The sequence below is a fragment of the Dasypus novemcinctus genome, chromosome 8, assembly GCF_030445035.2.
Source record: "Dasypus novemcinctus isolate mDasNov1 chromosome 8, mDasNov1.1.hap2, whole genome shotgun sequence".
Classification (NCBI taxonomy): Eukaryota; Metazoa; Chordata; class Mammalia; order Cingulata; family Dasypodidae; genus Dasypus; species Dasypus novemcinctus.
The window spans coordinates 123,762,880-123,779,915 of NC_080680.1; the positions used below are offsets into that span (position 1 = coordinate 123,762,880).

Sequence of the window (17,036 nt, forward strand, 5' to 3'; positions counted from 1 at the left end):
CGGTTCAGTGCCAGGGACACGGCCCCGGGCCCCACGGTGCTCGGTGTTACGTATCGATCGTGCGTCCTGTGCCCGCTTGCGAAACGCTGTGGGCGTGGCTTGAAGCCGAAGGCGCAGCTGTGATCGGCTGATGAAAATAAGCATAAACATCGCAGTTCCCACTTAGTGCGAGCCGCCGGGCCCCACCTCTATGGCATCATTTCCTTCAGTCTGCCTAGCAACCCACAGGGTAGGATATGGTCTGATGGAAAAGCCAAGAGTCAGAGAGGTTCAGCAATTTACCCATGGTGACACAGTTGGCAGGCCTCAGATTGTGCCTACACCCTTTGCACTGAGCTGTACCACTTCTCTAATGAGCGAGAGCCACAGTGGGAGGAAGGTGAAGAAAAGATTCCAGAAACGTAGGCTAAGGACGTTGCAGCTGCCGAGCTCCAGATTTTACTCTGAGTGGCCTGGCAGCCAAGGCAAAAAGGGAAATAGTGTGTATTACAGAACCCTCACTGTTTGATAAAAAGGAAGCAAACCGGTTCATCAGGAGAGACAAGCAGAAAATCCTAAGACGACTGTGTCAGTTTCTGAATAGGGGATGCTGAGGGACATCAAGGACAGCGTTTGCAAGGTGGTTTCTCCAAAGGGGCAGTCAGGCTGTGGGAAAATTGGCCCCGGCTCCAGTAAGTGCAGGGCTTCTGATGGGCTGTCAAATACCTGACAGTGTCCCCACTCCTGTAACACCTGCCCTTCCAGGCCTGCAGCTTCAGTCCCCAGGTGACGCAGGGCAGTGCCCCCTCCCGCCAGCCGTGCCCTGGGGCAGTCGACGGAGCTCACTGTGGGCCCCTGGCCTCTTGGCCCCCCCGCCCCTCTCACTCTCCTCCCCGTTCTGGGGCCGTGGGGCCGAGCGGCCCTCCGACCCCGGGGAGTGGACAGTCTGGGCTGGGGTGGTGGTAACCGTCCCCGACAGACCAGCCAGGGGCGGTGCTCAGGTCCGGCCTGTTCCGTGCGGCCACAGCCCTCGCCAGATGGATCTTTCCAGAACTTGGCCCTCTTCTCGTGTGCTTGGCTTCCTGGTTTTAAATCCAAGAGACCAGGAAATAAATACTTGCTGAATTGAACTGACACACAATCTCCCTGAAAAACCTGTATCTTTCAGAGGGAAGGGGGACGTACGGCCAGGCAGGGGCCCTCAGAGCCTGGGGGACAAAAAGGGACTTGAGGGCAGCACCGCCCCTCCTGCTTTCCTCTGCAGCACCCCCTTCTCCCGGGCCTGCGTTTGTATACCTCCAGTGACGGGGAGCTTACTCTCTGCCACAAGAGCCCCCCTCCACCCTTGGGCAGCGCTGCTTATCAGAAGTTCCTTCTTTAGGTGGCGCCGAGGGCCACCTCCCTGGGCTTTCCGGGGCGGCCGTCTGGAAGGCGGCCCCAGCCCCTCCTCCTGGGCCCCTCCTGTGGAGTCTGGCTCTACGGCCGCAGCCGGTCCTCCGGCCTCTAGCCTCTCCTCTTTCAGCTGCCCAAGGTGCCTCCTGGGGCCCCCTTCAAAGCTCAGCTTGTCCAGGCTCCAGAGCCTGCTCTGGCTCCCTAGTGCCCAGAGGATGCCACACCAGCCCTTTATCCCAGCAGTCGAGGCTCCGGCCGCACCTTGGGGGATAGTCTAGGCGGGAGGCAGGTCTGCTCTGACGTGCAGCCTGGGAGGCGGGCCGGCTGCCCGCTCATGGTTAGGATGACAGAGGTTACGGGGGCTCAGCTCAGCACCTGCCGCTGCCCCCAGGCTGGGGGGCTTCGAGGAGCCCCTGCCCCTCTGCGGGCCCCGGGCTCCCTGCCCCTGCGTGAGAGGTGGATACAGAGAGAGCGCCCCTGGCCTCTGGGCGCCCCGAGGTGCCCCTGGCTGACACGCCCCGGCCCGTCTCTCCTGCCAGATTAAAATCTGGGACATCCCGAAGCCGGTGCTGACCAGGAACCTCACGACGTGCAGGAAGGAGCTGCTGGGCCACGCCCGCCGGGTGGGCCTGCTCGAGTGGCACCCCACGGCCGCCAACGTCCTCTTCAGCTCCGGCTACGACTACAAGGTGGGTGCGGCGCGCCTCTGGGGACCCCCGTAACCCAGTCTCTCAACCGGGGGCCTCAGAACGACAGACACCCACTGGCTCCCGGTTCTGGAGGCCGGAGGCCGAAACCCAGGTGGCGGCAGGGCCCGTGGAGGCGCCTGGGAGGAAGGCTTCCCGCCCCCGCAGCGCCCGGCGCCTGCCTGCCGGCGGCCTGGACACCCCCAGACCCGCCCCTGCGCCGCTCTGGTCTCCTCCCGCTGTCCCCGCGTCTCCTGTTACAAGGACCCCCGTACCTGGCCGTAGGGCCCCGATCCTGAGCTGGTCACGGCGTTAGGGCCCCGATCCTGTACGACCTCATTAACATCACGAGGTACATTCGCTTAGACCCTGTTTCCACCTAAGTCCACACGCTCAGATTCTGGGTGGACATGAATTTGGGGGTCACCCTTCAACCCCCTGGGGTCCGCCTGCACCCTGCCCAGGGAAGCTGCCCCCTGTTGTAGACTGCCCAGCAAGCAGCCGTGGGTCTGAGGATGGGGCCACTCGCCAGATGGGCTTCCGTCTCGACTCCGCCTCGACCAGCTGTCTGCCAGGGAGGGTCCCGTGCTTCCTGTGGCCTCAGTTTCCCAACCTGAGCACAGCTGGATTTGTCGGGACCACATCTGTGCTGTGGCTTTTAAACGCTTCACCTCGCGCCTCTCTAGGGGTTCCCAGAGGCAGCTCAGGGGACTCTGCTGATCAGAAAGCTCTTTTATCCATTTGCGTGGCGTGTGGCATTTGCCTGCAGGGCTGCTGCTTGTGGCTGTGCGGGTTGTTTTGTTTGCTTTTTATTTCTCTCCCCTCCCCCCGCAGTTGTCTGCTCTGTGTCCATTCACTGTGTGTTCTTCTGTGACCGCTCCTATCCTTATCAGCGGCACCAGGAGCGTGTGTCTCTTTTTTGTTGCATCATCTTGCTGTGTCAGCTCTCTGCGTGCGGTGCCACTCCTGGGTGGGCTGCGCTTTTCTTGTGTGGGGCAGCTCTCCTTACGGGTGCACTCCTTGCACGTGGGGCTCCCCTACGCGGGGGACACCCCTGCATGGCTCAGCACTCCTTGCGCGCATCAGCACTGTGCATGGGCCAGCGCCACACGGGTCAGGAGGCCCGGGGTTTGAACCCTGGACCGCCCATGTGGTAGGCGGCGCTCCATCAGTGGAGCCACGTCAGCTTCCCAGCCTTGCAGGTTTTGGGGTACACAACACCAGAGGTGCCGTTCACAGCCAAGGGCCACGGGCGTGATTGCCCAGAGCTGGGCAGTGCGCAGCCTGGGCAGCGAAGCAGGGCAGCCCTATTTGTCCGTGGGAGGTGGAAACTGCCGCTGATAACAGTTGGGAGACCCCTTGGCTTAGCCGGGGTCCTCCCCGCGCAGCTGTTCTGCTGCTCAAAGGCAGATGGTGTTTTCCTTTCACTGCCAGGCGGCCCGCCCGGCTGCCATCTGCGGCTTCCCTCGGGGACATGGCGCTGCCCCGGCCCCCTCCCGCGCTCACTGCCGCTCTCTGCCGTGCAGGTGATGGTCTGGAACCTGGACACACAGGAGTCTGTCATCAGGGGCCCGGTGCGGACCATCAGCTGTCACCAGGACATGATCCTGTCCATGTCCTTCAACACCAACGGCAGCCTGCTAGCCACCACCTGCAAGGACCGCAAGATCCGCGTCCTCGACCCCCGGGCGGGGGCCGTCCTCCAGGTCAGTGCCGCCGGCCGGGGCAGGGCAAGGGGGCGGGGGAACGGAGGTCGGGGCCAGGCCTGGGCACGGGACGTCCCCTCCCACCCTCGTGGCCTCCCTGGGAGGTGGGCTCTGTCACCCCCATTTTTCAGATGGGAAAACAGAGGCCCAAGAGGGGTTAAGGGCCTTGCCCGCCCTGAGAGCTGGGATCGGAACCTGGTCTAACCCTAAAGCTGCACTTCCTGCTTCCCGAGCCTCAGTTTCCTCATCTGCTCTGCAGCAGTGGCCCCCCCAGGCCTTTCTCCCAAACGAGTCCTCCCAGCCAGCAAGGGCACTGAGCTGGACCAAAGTGGACCAAAGTCTGCCTCTGTCCGAGCTCAGAAAAACGACTTTCCTGTGTGTGGGAGGGACCCGGGAGGGCTTCCTGGAGGTGGTGCCCTGGGAGGAGTCTCCAGGCAGATTGGGGCAAGAGAGGAAGGTATTCCTGGTGAAGCAGCCACGGCAGCCGTGGGGAGGCAGAAGAGCCCGGCTGCGGCCGAGCCCCCGCCCACCGGCCTCGCGTGTCCTTCCAGGAGGCCAGCTACAAGGGGCACCGGGCCAGCAAGGTGCTGTTCCTGGGCGGCCTGAAGAAGCTGGTGTCCACGGGCACCTCGCAGTGGAACAACAGGCAGGTGGCCCTGTGGGACCAGGTGAGGCATGCACGGCCCTGGCCCCCCCCACCCCCCACCCCCGACCCCCGCCGCGCCCCCCGCCGAGGGCGTCAGGCATTCGCTCGCTCGCTCGCTTCTCAGGCACCTCCTTAGCCTCGTGGGCCAGGGCGGGGCGCCCAGGGGGCCCACAGCAGCAGGCCTGTGGCACCTCGTCATTCGCAGAGGGGGGGGGGGGCGCGGCCCAGGAGAGGCCCTGGGGGGAGGGGCGGGACTGAGGGCTGGGGGGGGGACAGCCTGGGGCTGTGGGAGGGGCGGGAGCGGGGCAGGGATGGGCTCCCGGGGCGGGGGCAGAAGAGCAGGTGGTGGGGGCGCGGGGGGGAGAGGGGCTGGGGCGGGGGTGGGCAGGGGCCGGGCGGGCAGTCCCCGTCCCGGAGCCTGTGACCAGGGTCCCACAGGCAGGGCCTGTCGCATCCCCTGAGTCTCCTTTATCTGGATGGATGGGTGGATGGATGGAGGGATGGAGGGATGGAGGGATGGAGGGATGGAGGGAGGGATGGAGGGATGGAGGGATGGATGGGTGGGTGGATGGAGGAAGGGAGGGGTGGAGGGAGGGATGGGTGGATGGATGGGTGAAGAGAGAAACAGAGAGGGGTGGGAAGGTGCGGCGTCAGGCTGGGTGTGCGAAAAATCATTTGTTCTCGGCAAAGTGATGGCAGAACCCACGGCGGCGGCGCCTCAGTGCTTTAAACCTGCTCGGCCAGGGCAGCCGCCCCTGGCGCTCAGCTGCGCCTCTCACCGCACGTGCTCTCCTTCACACACACTTGTCACACGCACACCTGCCCTCACACGCCCTGTCTCTCCTCTCACACACACACACCCTCTCTTCTCACACACCGTTACACTCTCACACACACTCGCCCTGTCTCCTCTCACACTCACACACCCTGTCTCCCCTCTCGCACACACACTTACACTCACACACTTGCACCCTGTCTCCTCTCACACTCACACACCCTGTCTCTCCTCTCACACACACTTAAACACGCTCACCGTCTCTCTTCTCACACACTGTTACACTCACACACTCGCCCTGTCTCCCCTCTCACACACACACTTACACTCACACACTCACCCTGTCTGTCCCTCCCTCTCTCACGCGCACTCACACTCAGCCTCTCACCTCAGCCTCCCCACACACAGCCCCAGGCGGGGGTTCTGGCCTCAGAGAGCAGCACTGCGCCCGGCGCGCCCAGGCGCAAGTGACCGGGCTTCCTGGTCTCCCTTCCCTCGCAGGACAACCTCTCTGAGCCCCTCATGGAGGAGGACTTGGATGGCTCCTCGGGCGTGCTGTTCCCCTTCTACGACGTGGACACCAGCGTGCTCTACGTGGTGGGGAAGGTCAGCCTGGGGGGGCCACGAGGCAGAGGCAGCAGCGCCCGCCCGGCCCTGTGGGACAGCCCCGCCGGGGCGAGGGGTCCTGCGGGGTGCCAGGGCAGGGGCAGCAGGGGCCCGTTCCCCGCCCGCTCCCACGAGCCCCCCCCACGGGCGCCCGGACCCTGCCGACGCGTTTAAGGGGTCGTGGAGCGCGGGGCCCCGCCCGGCCCTGCGCCAGGACCCTGGAGACGCCGGCGGTGGACCGGTCAAGCTCAGGGCTCTGCCCCCCGAGGGACAGCACCCGCCCCGCTCGGCCCTGTGGCAGCCCCCCACCTCCTCGGCTCCCTGGAGACACGTGGGCCGGGACCACGGCGGACGCCGCGCTCGTCCCTCCCCACTTAGGGGTGCGAGGAGGAGGGCGGGTGGGTGTTCCTGGCAGGGGCAGGCAGGACCCCCGGGCGTGTTTGGCGGCCCTGGCCCCCGCACCCAGGCTAGCACCCCGCCCCCAGTCATTATGACCAGATGCGCCCATGTGGGGTGAGGCGCCCCTGGGGCCCCGCAGGCCTGGGCCCGGTGTGGGGACAGGAGGGGGCTCCGGGGCTGCCTTGGGGCCGCTGGCAGGGGAGTTGTGTGCGGGGAGAGCAGGGCCCCACGCGGGGCCGTGGGGGCCTTGGTCCACGTGGGGCGGGTGACGGGAGCCGTGGGCGGGGGACAGGGAGCCGCGGGGCCCGCTCTCAGTCTCCCCCCACCCCAGGGGGACGGGAACATCCGCTACTACGAGGTCCGGCCCGAGCAGCCGTACCTGAACTACCTGAATGAACACCGCTCCACGTACCCGCAGAAGGGGATCGGTGAGTCCGACCCCGGCTTCCTGGAGGGCTCCCCGCCTTGTCCCCGGGGAGGTGGCCGGGCGAGGTGTGTCCGAGGTTCTCGGGGAGCCCAGAGGAGGAAGTCAGGGAAGGCTGCCTGGAGGAGGCAATGGGGGGGGGGGGGGCAGAGGAAGCGGGGAGATGAGCCTCCGGGGAGCCGCTGCCGCCTTCCTGTGACGCGTGTCCGGGCCGGGGGAGCTGGGGGGCAGAGGAGGGGGTGCCTCGGCGGACGAGCCTCCTCCAAGGGCAGCTGCCCTCCTGCAGCTCCTCCACGGCAGGGTGGGCGGCGGGCGGCCCCCCGTTCCTGAGGGAAGGAAGGCGGGAGGAGGGCGGCTTCGCGGCCTGGAGCTGCCGGCCCACCCGTCCCAGCACCTCTTGTGCCCCCGGGGCTGCCGGCCCTCAGGTGTCATGCCCAAGAGGGGTCTCGACGTGTCCTCCTGCGAGATCTTCCGCTTCTACAGGCTGGTCACAACCAGAGGCCTCATCGAGCCCCTGTCCATGATCGTGCCCCGGCGGGTAAGGGGGGCTTCAGGGAGGCAGGCGGGAGCCCCTCCGGGAGGAGACGGCCTGGGGGGCCCAGGCTCGGAGCCCCCGCCCTGGGGAGCCGGGAACCCCGGGCTCACTTGAGGTGCTGTGTGACCTCAGGCAAGGCCCTTTGCTCTCTGGGCCTCGGTTTTCCCAACTCAGCCTGGGGGGGGGCCAGGACCCCTCTCACTGCCCTGCCTTCTCCCGCAGTCGGAATCCTACCAGGAGGACATCTACCCCCCAACGGCCGGGCCCCAGCCCTCCCTGACGGCCCAGGAGTGGCTCAGTGGGGTGGACAGAGGTGAGAGGGCAGGGACAGGCGCAGGCCACTGCGGAAGGACACGGAGCCCCGGACGGCCGTGGCGGGCCGTGCCGCGGCCTCAGCCTGGACTTCCGTTCTGGGACCCCGAGGGACGGATCCTGTGGCTGGGACGGGACCTGGGGGTCCAGGAAGGCCTGGGGGAGCCTCTGGAAAGGGGCTTATCCCAGGTGGCTCAGAAAACTCGCTCCGGCTCAGGGGTCACTGCCCCACGGGAAACGTCCTTGAACTCTGAATTGTCTGAGCCAGCCCCCTCGCCCACCGTTACCCTTTGACCCCAGACATCCTTCAGCCACCGTCCACCCTGCCTTCTGCCCACCCCACCCCTGCCCACCCTGTCCTGCCAACCTGAGGGCCAGCTGGGAGCAGGGGCAGTGCGCACCTGTGTTAGTCAGCAAAGGGGTGCAGATGCAGATTCCCAGGAACCTGCTGGGCGTTATAAAGGGTATGTATTTGGGGTCGGAGCTTACAGATACCAGGCCATAAGCATGAGTTACTTTCCTCCCCAGAGTCCATTTGGAGCAAGGTGGCTGCCAACGGCTGCGAGGGTTCAGGCTTCCTGGGTTCCTCTCTTCCCAGGGCTTGCTTCTTCCTGGGCTCAGGGTTCCTCTCTTCCTGAGCTTGCTTCTATTTCCTCTGTGAGCTTACTTCCCAGGGCTTCAGCTTAAGGCTTCAGCATCAAACTCCAACATCAAAAGCCCTCCACTCTGTCCTTTGCCCTGCCCCCCATCTGTGAGTCCCACCCACCAAGAGGTGGGGACGGGGTGGGGACTCCATGCCCTAATCGTAACTCAGTCATGCCCAGGTACAGATCAGATTCCAAGCATAATCCAATATCTCTTTTTGGAGTTCATCAATTTTATCAAACTGCTCCAGCACCCCACAGCCGCTGGCTTCATGTTTGGAGTCTCCCCTCCCCTGCCCCCACTTTCTTCACCCCTTGGCCTGTAAGCAGGTCTTGCCCTCTCCGGGCCTCAGTTTCCCCCCCTGCATCTCAGGGGTGTGGGGGGCATTGAGGCACTTGGTGGGCAGCCCCATGCCCGTGCCGGAATGTTCCACAAACCAGGCTCACCAGATTAGACAGTGGCCCGCGTGGACCTTTGGGGGCGCCCGGCCGACGGCGTGTGCTGTGTCTCCTGCACCTGCCACCTGCTCCGTGGGCCCCCGTGGGTCTGTGTCTGCCCCACCGCCCCCGTGCATCTCACAGAGCCCTTTGCTTCCTGCCCAGGGCCAGTCCTGGTGTCCCTCAGGCCCGGCTCTGAGCTGCTGAGTCCCCGGCCTCAGCCTCCAGAGACGCCCGTCCCCAGCTCCGCGGCGCCCCCCTCGCCCCAGCTCCGGGACAAGATGAGAAAGCTGGATGTTGTGCTTGGCCGGAGGCCTGTCTCCCTGCCGGAGGAGGCAGCGCCCAGGTGGGCCACGGAACACAGGCTGGAGGAGAAGAAAGGCTGGCTGGCCAACGGCTTTGACATCTTTGAATGCCCCCCACCGAAGACGGAGAACGAGGTGAGAGCACGGTGTGGGCGTGGAGCTGAGCCCCCACGGCAGAGCGGGCAGGAGGAGGGAGGGGCAGGGGTGAGGGAGAGAAGGGGAGGGGGAAGGGGAGGGAGGGGCAGGGGCGAGGGAGAGAGGGGGAGGGGGAGAGGGGGAGGAGAGGAGGGAGGGGCAGGGGCGAGGGAGGGAGGGGAGGAGGGAGGGAGGGAGAGGCAGGAGGAAGGGGGAGGGGAAGAGAGGGAGGGAGGGGGAGAGAGGAAGGGAGGGAGGGGAGGGCGGAGGGAGGGGGGGAAAGCCAGCTGTGTCCTTGGCCTCGGCACTTGCTCACTCTGCTCATTCATTGGAGGAACAAGTACTGAGCACCGTCTGTATGCCAAGGTGGAGGGTTCACTTACCCACCTGTAAAAAGAGGGCTGTGAGAGTCCCTTGCACCTCTGACCTTCAGCATTTTCCGGGCTCTGAGGCAGCTCTCCCGCCTCCTGGCTCTCTGGATACATCCTCTGATTTTGTTCTCAGCAGTCCTGGAAGGCAGGATGGAGGGGCTCAAAACCCAAGGCTGGCCCGGCCCAGAGCGATTGTGTCCTGGGTCTGTGGGGCGCTGAGCGGAGCACCCTGACTCAGGCCTGCAGCTCCCTAAGCTTCCATTTCCACCGTGGAAAGTGGGGGTACTAAGACAGCCCCCCTCGTGGGGGTGTTCGAGCATCCGGAGGCATAAGGGAGGCTCTCAGTGGAGCACCCAGCGCCTACTAAACATTCTGTACGGTGGCAACCGTTATGATAATAGCGAGGTTAGTTTTCTGACCCCTGATTCCCAGAGGAGGAAATCAGAACTCAGAGAGGGCAGGTCACTTGCTCAGGGACACACAGCTTAGTGGTGGTAGAAGTGCCAGTCTCCGACTTTGGACCCCCTCCACCCCTTGGGGTGTCCGAGGAGGCCAGATATGTCTGGACAGTCGGGTCTTTTTGAACTTCACTCATGGGGTAAGGAAGGTGAGGTCATTGCAGAGGATCGCTGCAGGGACAGCGAGCTCCCCTGTTGGTGTGAGGACGCACCGGCCGTCCCGCTGCTGACCTGCCTCCTTTGCTCTCGCAGCTGCGGCAGATGTTCTACCGGCAGCAGGAGGAGATCCGGAGGCTCCGGGAGCTGCTGCTCCAGCGCGAGGTCCAGGGCAAGCAGCTGGAACTGGAGCTCAGAAACTTGCAGATGGGCTCAGAGGGGCTCTGAGCGGGGCCTCTGCCCGCCTCGCCCTCAGGGACACCACCGGCAGACGTCCAGAAGCAACCCACGGTCCCCGGGAACAACCACTGTTTCTATATTTTTTACCAGAAAACAAAATTCTCAGTCGCTGAAAGAGATGCCAGTGGGACGTGCTGCCGTGTTTCCACCTGCCTTCTCGCAACAACAGTTTCCGAATGGACTGTCTTGAGAGGATACCTTGCCTTCTGTGTAATTCTGTTTTTATGGGTCCATGATGAGCTCTACCGTCTCAAGGGCAAAGAACATTCTAGAAAGTTAGAGCCAGAAGGACCAAAGCGGTGAACCTCTCTTGTGGTTTTCAAACTGGGGTCCATAGACTAAGACGGCCAAGCAGTAAGCAGGAGGGCTGTACGCCCCGCCCCAGACAGCTGCCCTTTCGCCCTGCTGTCTGGTTTATGTATTGGGCTTCTATGGAATACATGCTTCTGCTACTGAAAAAGAAAAAAAAAAAAGCCCTTTGAAAGCCAGTGATTTGGTCCAACTACCCCATTTTACAGGCAGGGAAACTGAGGTCGAGAGAGGAACTCCGGGCCTGTCCACTCGGCCCCGTGCTTTTTCTTGGTGACCCTCTGGCAAGTCCTTCCCTCTCTGGCCTCAGTTTCCCCATCTTAAGAAGGACCCTGGGGGGAGCTGCCCTCTCCAGGATCTGGCCCCCGAGACAAGAAACCTTGACCTTGACTTGCAGAAAGCTACGTGAGGGGTGACGGCCTGGGTTTGCTAAAGGAAAGTCTTCAGACACTGCAAAGGGGCGGAGAGAGTTTAACTTTAGGGGAAGGAGTTCTAGGTAAACTCTTCATCTGGAATCAGCTGGTTGCGGGTAGACAGGCTCCCTCACGGGGACACCACTGCCACGGGAGGCCTCGGGGCTGCAGAGCCTGCTCGTCCACTTCCACTCCAGGAGGACGTGGGCACTGCCCGGCGGCCGCCGCCCTGAGGGTTTCAGGAGCGGGATGGCGAAGAAGTAGGACCCCAGGGCCCCCAAGTCCCCTCCTGGCCTGAGAGTTGTTCTGTTTCGAGGTTCCGTGCCTGAGCCTGCCGAGGGACTCTGTCCCTCTGAAAGGGCACGACAGCCCGGCAGAGGCTGGACAGCCGCCTCCCAGCCCAGGAAAGGCAGCCTGGGAGGCCGGCCCACCGCCAGGGTGAGGCTGCAGCCAGGACGGGGGGCTGCAGGAGCCCACCCCAGGCTGCGCAGTAGAATCACCCTGGGGGAGTGCTCAGGGAGCCGGATGCCAGGCCCGGCCCAGGTGGAGCTGGCCGGTCTTCATAAGCCCCCAGGTGGGTGTGCAGGACGTTGGGGGGGAGGCCCCGGCCCAGCCCACCTCTTCCCCGGGCAGTAACGACAGGACAGAGCCCAGGCAGGAGCCGGCCTCACCCACGTCCTCCGAGCCCTGCGGGAGGCTCCTAAGAAGTTGACAAGGATTGTCCCACTTCCCCCTCCCCGGGGGCCCCAGGGGCGGTGTGCCAGGGGCTCTGGGCTCCTGCCTGCCCCCTCCCCTAGCCAGGCGGGTGCCCCTCATCTTGGCACACGCCCCCATTCCCCGTGTTGTCCTCTGTTGCCCCGTGGCTGGGGCTCGCTCCCGTGGCAGGCCCCAGCCAGGCTCGCCTTACTGCGCTCTGGAGGAGAAGGCCAAATCCCAGGGACTGTCAGGGAGGCAGAGCTCCACTGCGTGGGCTCCCTCGCCCACCTCCTTTGTGCCCAGCACTTCACAGTTTACAAAGCCCGCCCACCTCCACGCCCGGAGCTCGGCTCTCCCCCACGGCAGGCCGCCGCTGTCTGCGTGTTCAGAAGGGAAGGCGTCTTTGAACAAACTTGTTTCCTTTTTTTACATCTAGAGTAAATTATTTAAATTATTTCATAGCCGGGGAGAGGGATGGGTAATTTTTACCAGATATTTTTTTAAGCCATCTTTTATTATTTTTTTTTAATTACATTCACGTTTGTGTTCTTGAGCTGATGAAGCAGAAATCACACGGGCAGTCGGCAGAGCCTGCACCCATCTCCCGAGCCTGCACCCATCTCCGTACTTGAAGCCCTGAGAGCCCCTGCCTCAGGGACTTTTTGAGAAGGTGGTCCACTCCACCTTAGCTCTAAAATAATTGTTCTTCCTGGAACAAGGCGTGAGATTATATCAGAGGGAAACAGGGAATCAGAAATCGATCTATGCTTTTACTATGAAACCGTGCCTGAAACAGTTTGAATGATTGTTTGTTTCTGAAATTCCTTGTACCTTTGTAAAAAATAAATAAGCGTGAAAATAAATAGGTGTTTTGGAATCGTGCAATGGAAAAAATAACAAAATAATAAACATCTGCCTAGAGATTTTAATACACGAAGCCTTCCTTGGTTTGTCCCAATCAAGCACCGATAGTTTGGACCAGACACCAGGCAGGGAAGCAGGAGGAAAGCCTCGTTCCCCTCCCCAACCCCACCAGGGCCGTAGGGGGGGGGGGGGGGGGCCGGAGAGAGGCAGGGGAGTCTTCCTGGAGGAGGTGACGTTGGAGACCTGGAAAATCAGTGGGAGAAGGCCAGGCAAAGGCTGTGGGCGAGCGGAAGAGTGTTCCAGGCAGAGGAAAACGCAGCGAAGGGTGGGGCCAAGAGGGTGCAGGTCAAGAGTGGGGCGATCGGGCTTTCTAGGGTGTTCCTTACAAGGGAAAGTGAAAGCGGCGGCCAATGCCCTCCCTGGGGAGGGCCACAGCCACCCTCGCTCCCACCCGCGGGCCAGCTGCCGGGAGGCCTGGCGGGACGGGCTCAGCCTCCTCGGGGCCGCGCCGGGGCGCGCGGGGCGCGACACCGCCCTTGACCTCCGCGCGGGCGCCCCGCCCACCCTGGGTTTCGATTCTGGAGCGAGGCCCGCCCCGCGCCGGCGCCCACAGCGGGGGGCGGATGGCGGAGGCGGCGGCCCCGGGCGGGACCCCCGAGGTCCGGCCCGAGGAGACCCACGGCCCGCACTGCCCGGAGCACGGCGACCGCGTGGCCGAGCTCTTCTGCCGCCGCTGCCGCCGCTGCGTGTGCGCGCTGTGCCCGGCGGTGGGCGCGCACCGCGGCCACCCTGTGCGCCTGGCGCAGGAGGAAGCGGCGCACGTGCAGGTGGGGACCGTGCAGAGGGGGACGCGGCGGCGCGCGGGGGACGAGCCCCGGCACGACGGGGGAGGGGGCATGTCGCACCGAACCTGGACCCCGACGGGGTCCCCGGGGGCTCCAGGCGGTCAGCCTGCGTGGTTCAGCGCGGGACCCCCGGCCCCGGAAGGGCAGAGGCCGGCCCTGTAGCCTCGGGAGGGGTGCGATGGGGAGTCGGAGCTTGGAGCTCGGAGCCCAGGCTCGACCACCAGGGCGGCTGCTCCCACCGCCCTGGGGCTGGAGGAAAGGCCACCTTTTGGCAGGTGCAAAACCCTGCCGTGGGTTTTCTTGGACAGTCTGAAAGCTCCCGGGCAAATCATAGCCCGGGTGTCTCCTCCCCACCTCCACCTACGGCACCCCACCTTCCCTGCCCTGGCCAAGGGCCCTGTGGGAGCTATTATTACTCGTTTTCTAGATAAGACGATTTAGGCCCAGGAGGCAGAGGCGGGCCTTGAACCCAGCACTCTGGACCTTCACCCCTGAGTGACCCTGAGAATGGCCAGGACCTCTGTCCCAGGCTTGCCTGTCCACTTGTTCTGTGGCCTTGACCTAGAAATCTCTGGTCAAATCCCTCCTCTCTGGGCTTCGGGCTGGGCTAGCCGGGGACTTCCCATCTCACGGATTCTCCTGCGTCCACTTCCAAGAAGTCTTCCCGGATGGACCCACCCCAGGTGACCTTCTTCTCGGCCTGCAGGAGTTACCACCACCACACGGTGACCCCCTTGGGGCTCCAAGATGAGACAGGGCCCCTCGGGGGCAGCCCCGCGTGGCTGCCTCTGACCCCCGAGCCTTCCTTTCCTTCCCTATCCCATGGCTGTAAAAACATTAGCTCCCACGAGGCTGCTCTCCGGGGATCTGGCTTGCGGTCTCCCCCTGGCTGTCCAGTGGCCTGTTTACCTCCCTTTGTGTGCCCATTTTCACATCCACACGTCCACCCACCCTGTCCATCTATTTAGTCATTCAACAGCCACTGAGCACGTGCCTTGTACAAAGCCCTGTCTTTTTTGGGAGTCGAGGAACAGATCAAACCCTTCCCTGACGTAGAGGAGCCGCCGGGCTGAGGGGGTGCAGATGCCGTGTGATAAGTACTGTACTGGGAGGCCCAAGGACTGGTTCGCCGGGACCAGAGAGGAGACAGTGGGAGCCAGGGACAGGAAGCACGGCAGGCTTCCTGGAGGAGGTGCCGTTGGAACTGGCCTTGAAGGAAGAAGAAGGTTTCACTAGGCAACAGACCAGGAGTGGCTCCGCGTGGCTGGAGGCTACCAGGTGGCCTAGAAATGTTGTTGGGGGGTGGGGGGTGGAGTTGAGGTCATGGCTTATACTTGGGTTATGAGCACCCTGCCTCTCCCAGCCTAGAAGGAAACTGTGCACCCCGCAGGCTCCCCTGCAAATGCGAAAATAATGCTAAGAGCCGCGTGGTCCAGGCGCCTTTTGTGTCCATTTTCTCATTTAGACCCCACAGCCTCTGGGAAAGCGGCAGTTTCTCAGAGCGGGGAAGGGGCGAGGGAGAGGGGACCCCAACCTCACGGCCTCTTCACGCCTGTCGTTTCCGCGAGGGCAGCGCCTGGAGCGGGGTGGGGTCATAGTAGGTGCTCAGTTAGTGTCCCCTCGGGCAGTGTGTGCCCGTCCCTGACCCCAAGCTGCTCACTTTAAGGACCTTTTTAGGGGCTGGAAAAGCAGGGGGGGAAGGGGGTGGGCTCAAGATGTGGGGAATTTCAGATGTGGGCCTCCGAGGGTGAGAGGGGTCCTAGGCCCAGCCCGGCCCCCAACTTGCCACGTGACTTTGGGCAAGTTGCCTCCCTTCCGAGTCTCAGGTACTAAAGCTGAAAAAAAGTGCAGGGGTGCAGAGAGCTGCCCTCTGGGGGCTTTCTTTTCCTCTAGCGTCGGTGTTACCCCTCTCCCCTAATTCCCTCCCGTACAGAAACTCTTGGAAGACTGTTTGAAGCTGTTGGCAACCAAGAAGCAGCAGGAAGTTGACAACATCACCCAGATAGAGGAGGCTGCGGAGAAGCTGAAGGCAAGCGGACGCCCCTGCCCCTGCGCTGGGAGAGAAGCCAGCCACAGAGGGCCAGGGCGGCTACGGGGGGCCCTGGGCCTTTACGATGCAGGGGACTCTCTGAGAAAAAGAATGGGAAATTACAAACACAAAATGAGGTGCCGGAGCCCAGAGGGCCTGTGCCGGGGAAGCTCCCTCAGGCTTTGTGGGGGCTGCGCCCCGGCCCCCAGCCGCCTCGCCAGCTGGATGAAGGGCCTTTTCTCTCTCCGTGCGAGCCCTTCCTTTCCCTCAGCTGCCCTTCTCTTAGGGGGGCTAGCCTCCACCCCCGCACCCTAAACCCTCTTAAAGCAAATCCAGCATGAGACCCTCGCCAAGCTTCCTCTTTCTTAGTGGCGTTTATTTAAATGGATTTGTTTGTGGGGTTTGGATGCAGAGTTGGGGCTGACCCTTGTTGCTGTGGAAACCTCTGCAGGGGACAGGGGGCTTTGCGTGACCCCAGGGGACGCCTTCCCCTTCTCTGCCTCAAGGAGGGCGGGGGTGGGATGCCCCAGGGCGGAGACCAGGGTTCCCCAGAACCGCCCCCACCCGCCGACCGGCATCCCACTGCCTGGGCCCAGTTTGCTGGGAGGGTTTTGGTTTCCATCTGTGTTCCCAGGTTCACAGCGGTGCCCCTGAAGGTGGAAGATGCACCGCTTAGAGGGATTTGGGAAGGGACCTTGGTGGGAGGCCACGGGCCCACTGCACCTGCTCTCGAGCAGATGGGGTTTGGGGTCCGCAGGGAGAGGGGTCTCAGGGAACATCAGGAGGCAAGTTTCAGCTTAATCCAAGGAATGGTTTTCTTTCTTTTGATTCCCCCAACTTTTTTTTAACTTTTTATTTTGAAATAGATTCATAGGAAGTTGCAAAGATAGTAGCGGAGGAGGCAGAGCTAGCCTTGCCTAGTAGGCACCTGACATAACTACCAGAGTCGGTCCGTTCCCCCGTGGGTGGCTCTAGGCCAGTTTACACGGGCACAGAGTTTTGAGAGTTGTTTGCGTATCTAGCTCTGAGGCCTTTGCAAAATAGGTGGTTTGCAAATATTTCCTCTTTCCCTGTCTGTAGCTTGTCTTTTTTAGGCTCTTATCAGGGTCTTTTGCAAAGTGAAAGTTTAAAACTCTGATGGAGTCCAATTTGTTGACTTTTTCTTTTCTGGATGGTTTTTGGTGTCATGTCCAAAAACTCTTTGCCTAGCCCAGCGTCTCAAAGAGTTTCTTCTATGGTTTTTCCTAAAAGTTTTGTGGACATTTAAGACCAGGTCCATTTTGAGTAAATTTTAGTAGATAGAATGAGATTTAGGTCACAGTTCTTGTTTGTTTGTTTATGGATAGCCAACTGCCCTAGCACTATTGTTGAAAAGACTTTCCTTTCTCCAGTAGCCTGAAAGAGAGTGTAAGCTACAACATAAACTATAATCCATGTGGTGCAGCAGTGCTCCAAAATGTACTCATCACATGCAGTGAATGTGCCACAATGATGAAAGAGGTTGTCGGTGTGGGGGGAGTGGGGGGTGTGGGGAGTGGGGTATATGGGAACCTCTTGTATTTTTTAATGTAACATTTTGTGTGATTTATGTATCTTTAAAAAAAAAGATAATAATTTTTTAAAACCTGACCAAAAAAGTCATTTGGCCTTTCTTGTAAGGGGTTCTTTTTCTC

General features: G+C 62.2%; 2 protein-coding genes across 4 annotated transcripts in view; both read left to right on the plus strand.

Annotated features, from left to right (window-relative positions):
- CORO2A (coronin 2A) overlaps window positions 1-12,554 on the plus strand; it is a 59,197-nt gene extending 46,643 nt beyond the window's left edge. For 2 of the 3 annotated variants that reach the window (XM_058302624.2, XM_058302626.2), the window contains exons 4-12: window positions 1,911-2,060; window positions 3,584-3,763; window positions 4,315-4,431; window positions 5,686-5,790; window positions 6,521-6,617; window positions 7,039-7,151; window positions 7,371-7,461; window positions 8,708-8,982; window positions 10,064-10,421. In XM_058302624.2, coding sequence (XP_058158607.1) covers window positions 1,911-2,060; window positions 3,584-3,763; window positions 4,315-4,431; window positions 5,686-5,790; window positions 6,521-6,617; window positions 7,039-7,151; window positions 7,371-7,461; window positions 8,708-8,982; window positions 10,064-10,195 — 1,260 coding nt within the window. In that variant the 3' untranslated portion in view covers window positions 10,196-10,421. Of the gene's footprint in view, window positions 1-1,910; window positions 2,061-3,583; window positions 3,764-4,314; window positions 4,432-5,685; window positions 5,791-6,520; window positions 6,618-7,038; window positions 7,152-7,370; window positions 7,462-8,707; window positions 8,983-10,063 lie in introns of all 3 variants that reach the window. The other variant, XM_058302625.1, reaches the window with a different exon arrangement.
- A 479-nt stretch (window positions 12,555-13,033) lies between these two features.
- Window positions 13,034-17,036, plus strand: part of TRIM14 (tripartite motif containing 14) — a 50,390-nt gene continuing 46,387 nt past the window's right edge. The window contains exons 1-2 of the mRNA XM_004470368.5: window positions 13,034-13,316; window positions 15,268-15,363. Of these exons, the coding sequence (XP_004470425.2) occupies window positions 13,113-13,316; window positions 15,268-15,363 (300 nt within the window). The 5' untranslated portion in view covers window positions 13,034-13,112. The remainder of the gene's footprint in view (window positions 13,317-15,267; window positions 15,364-17,036) is intronic.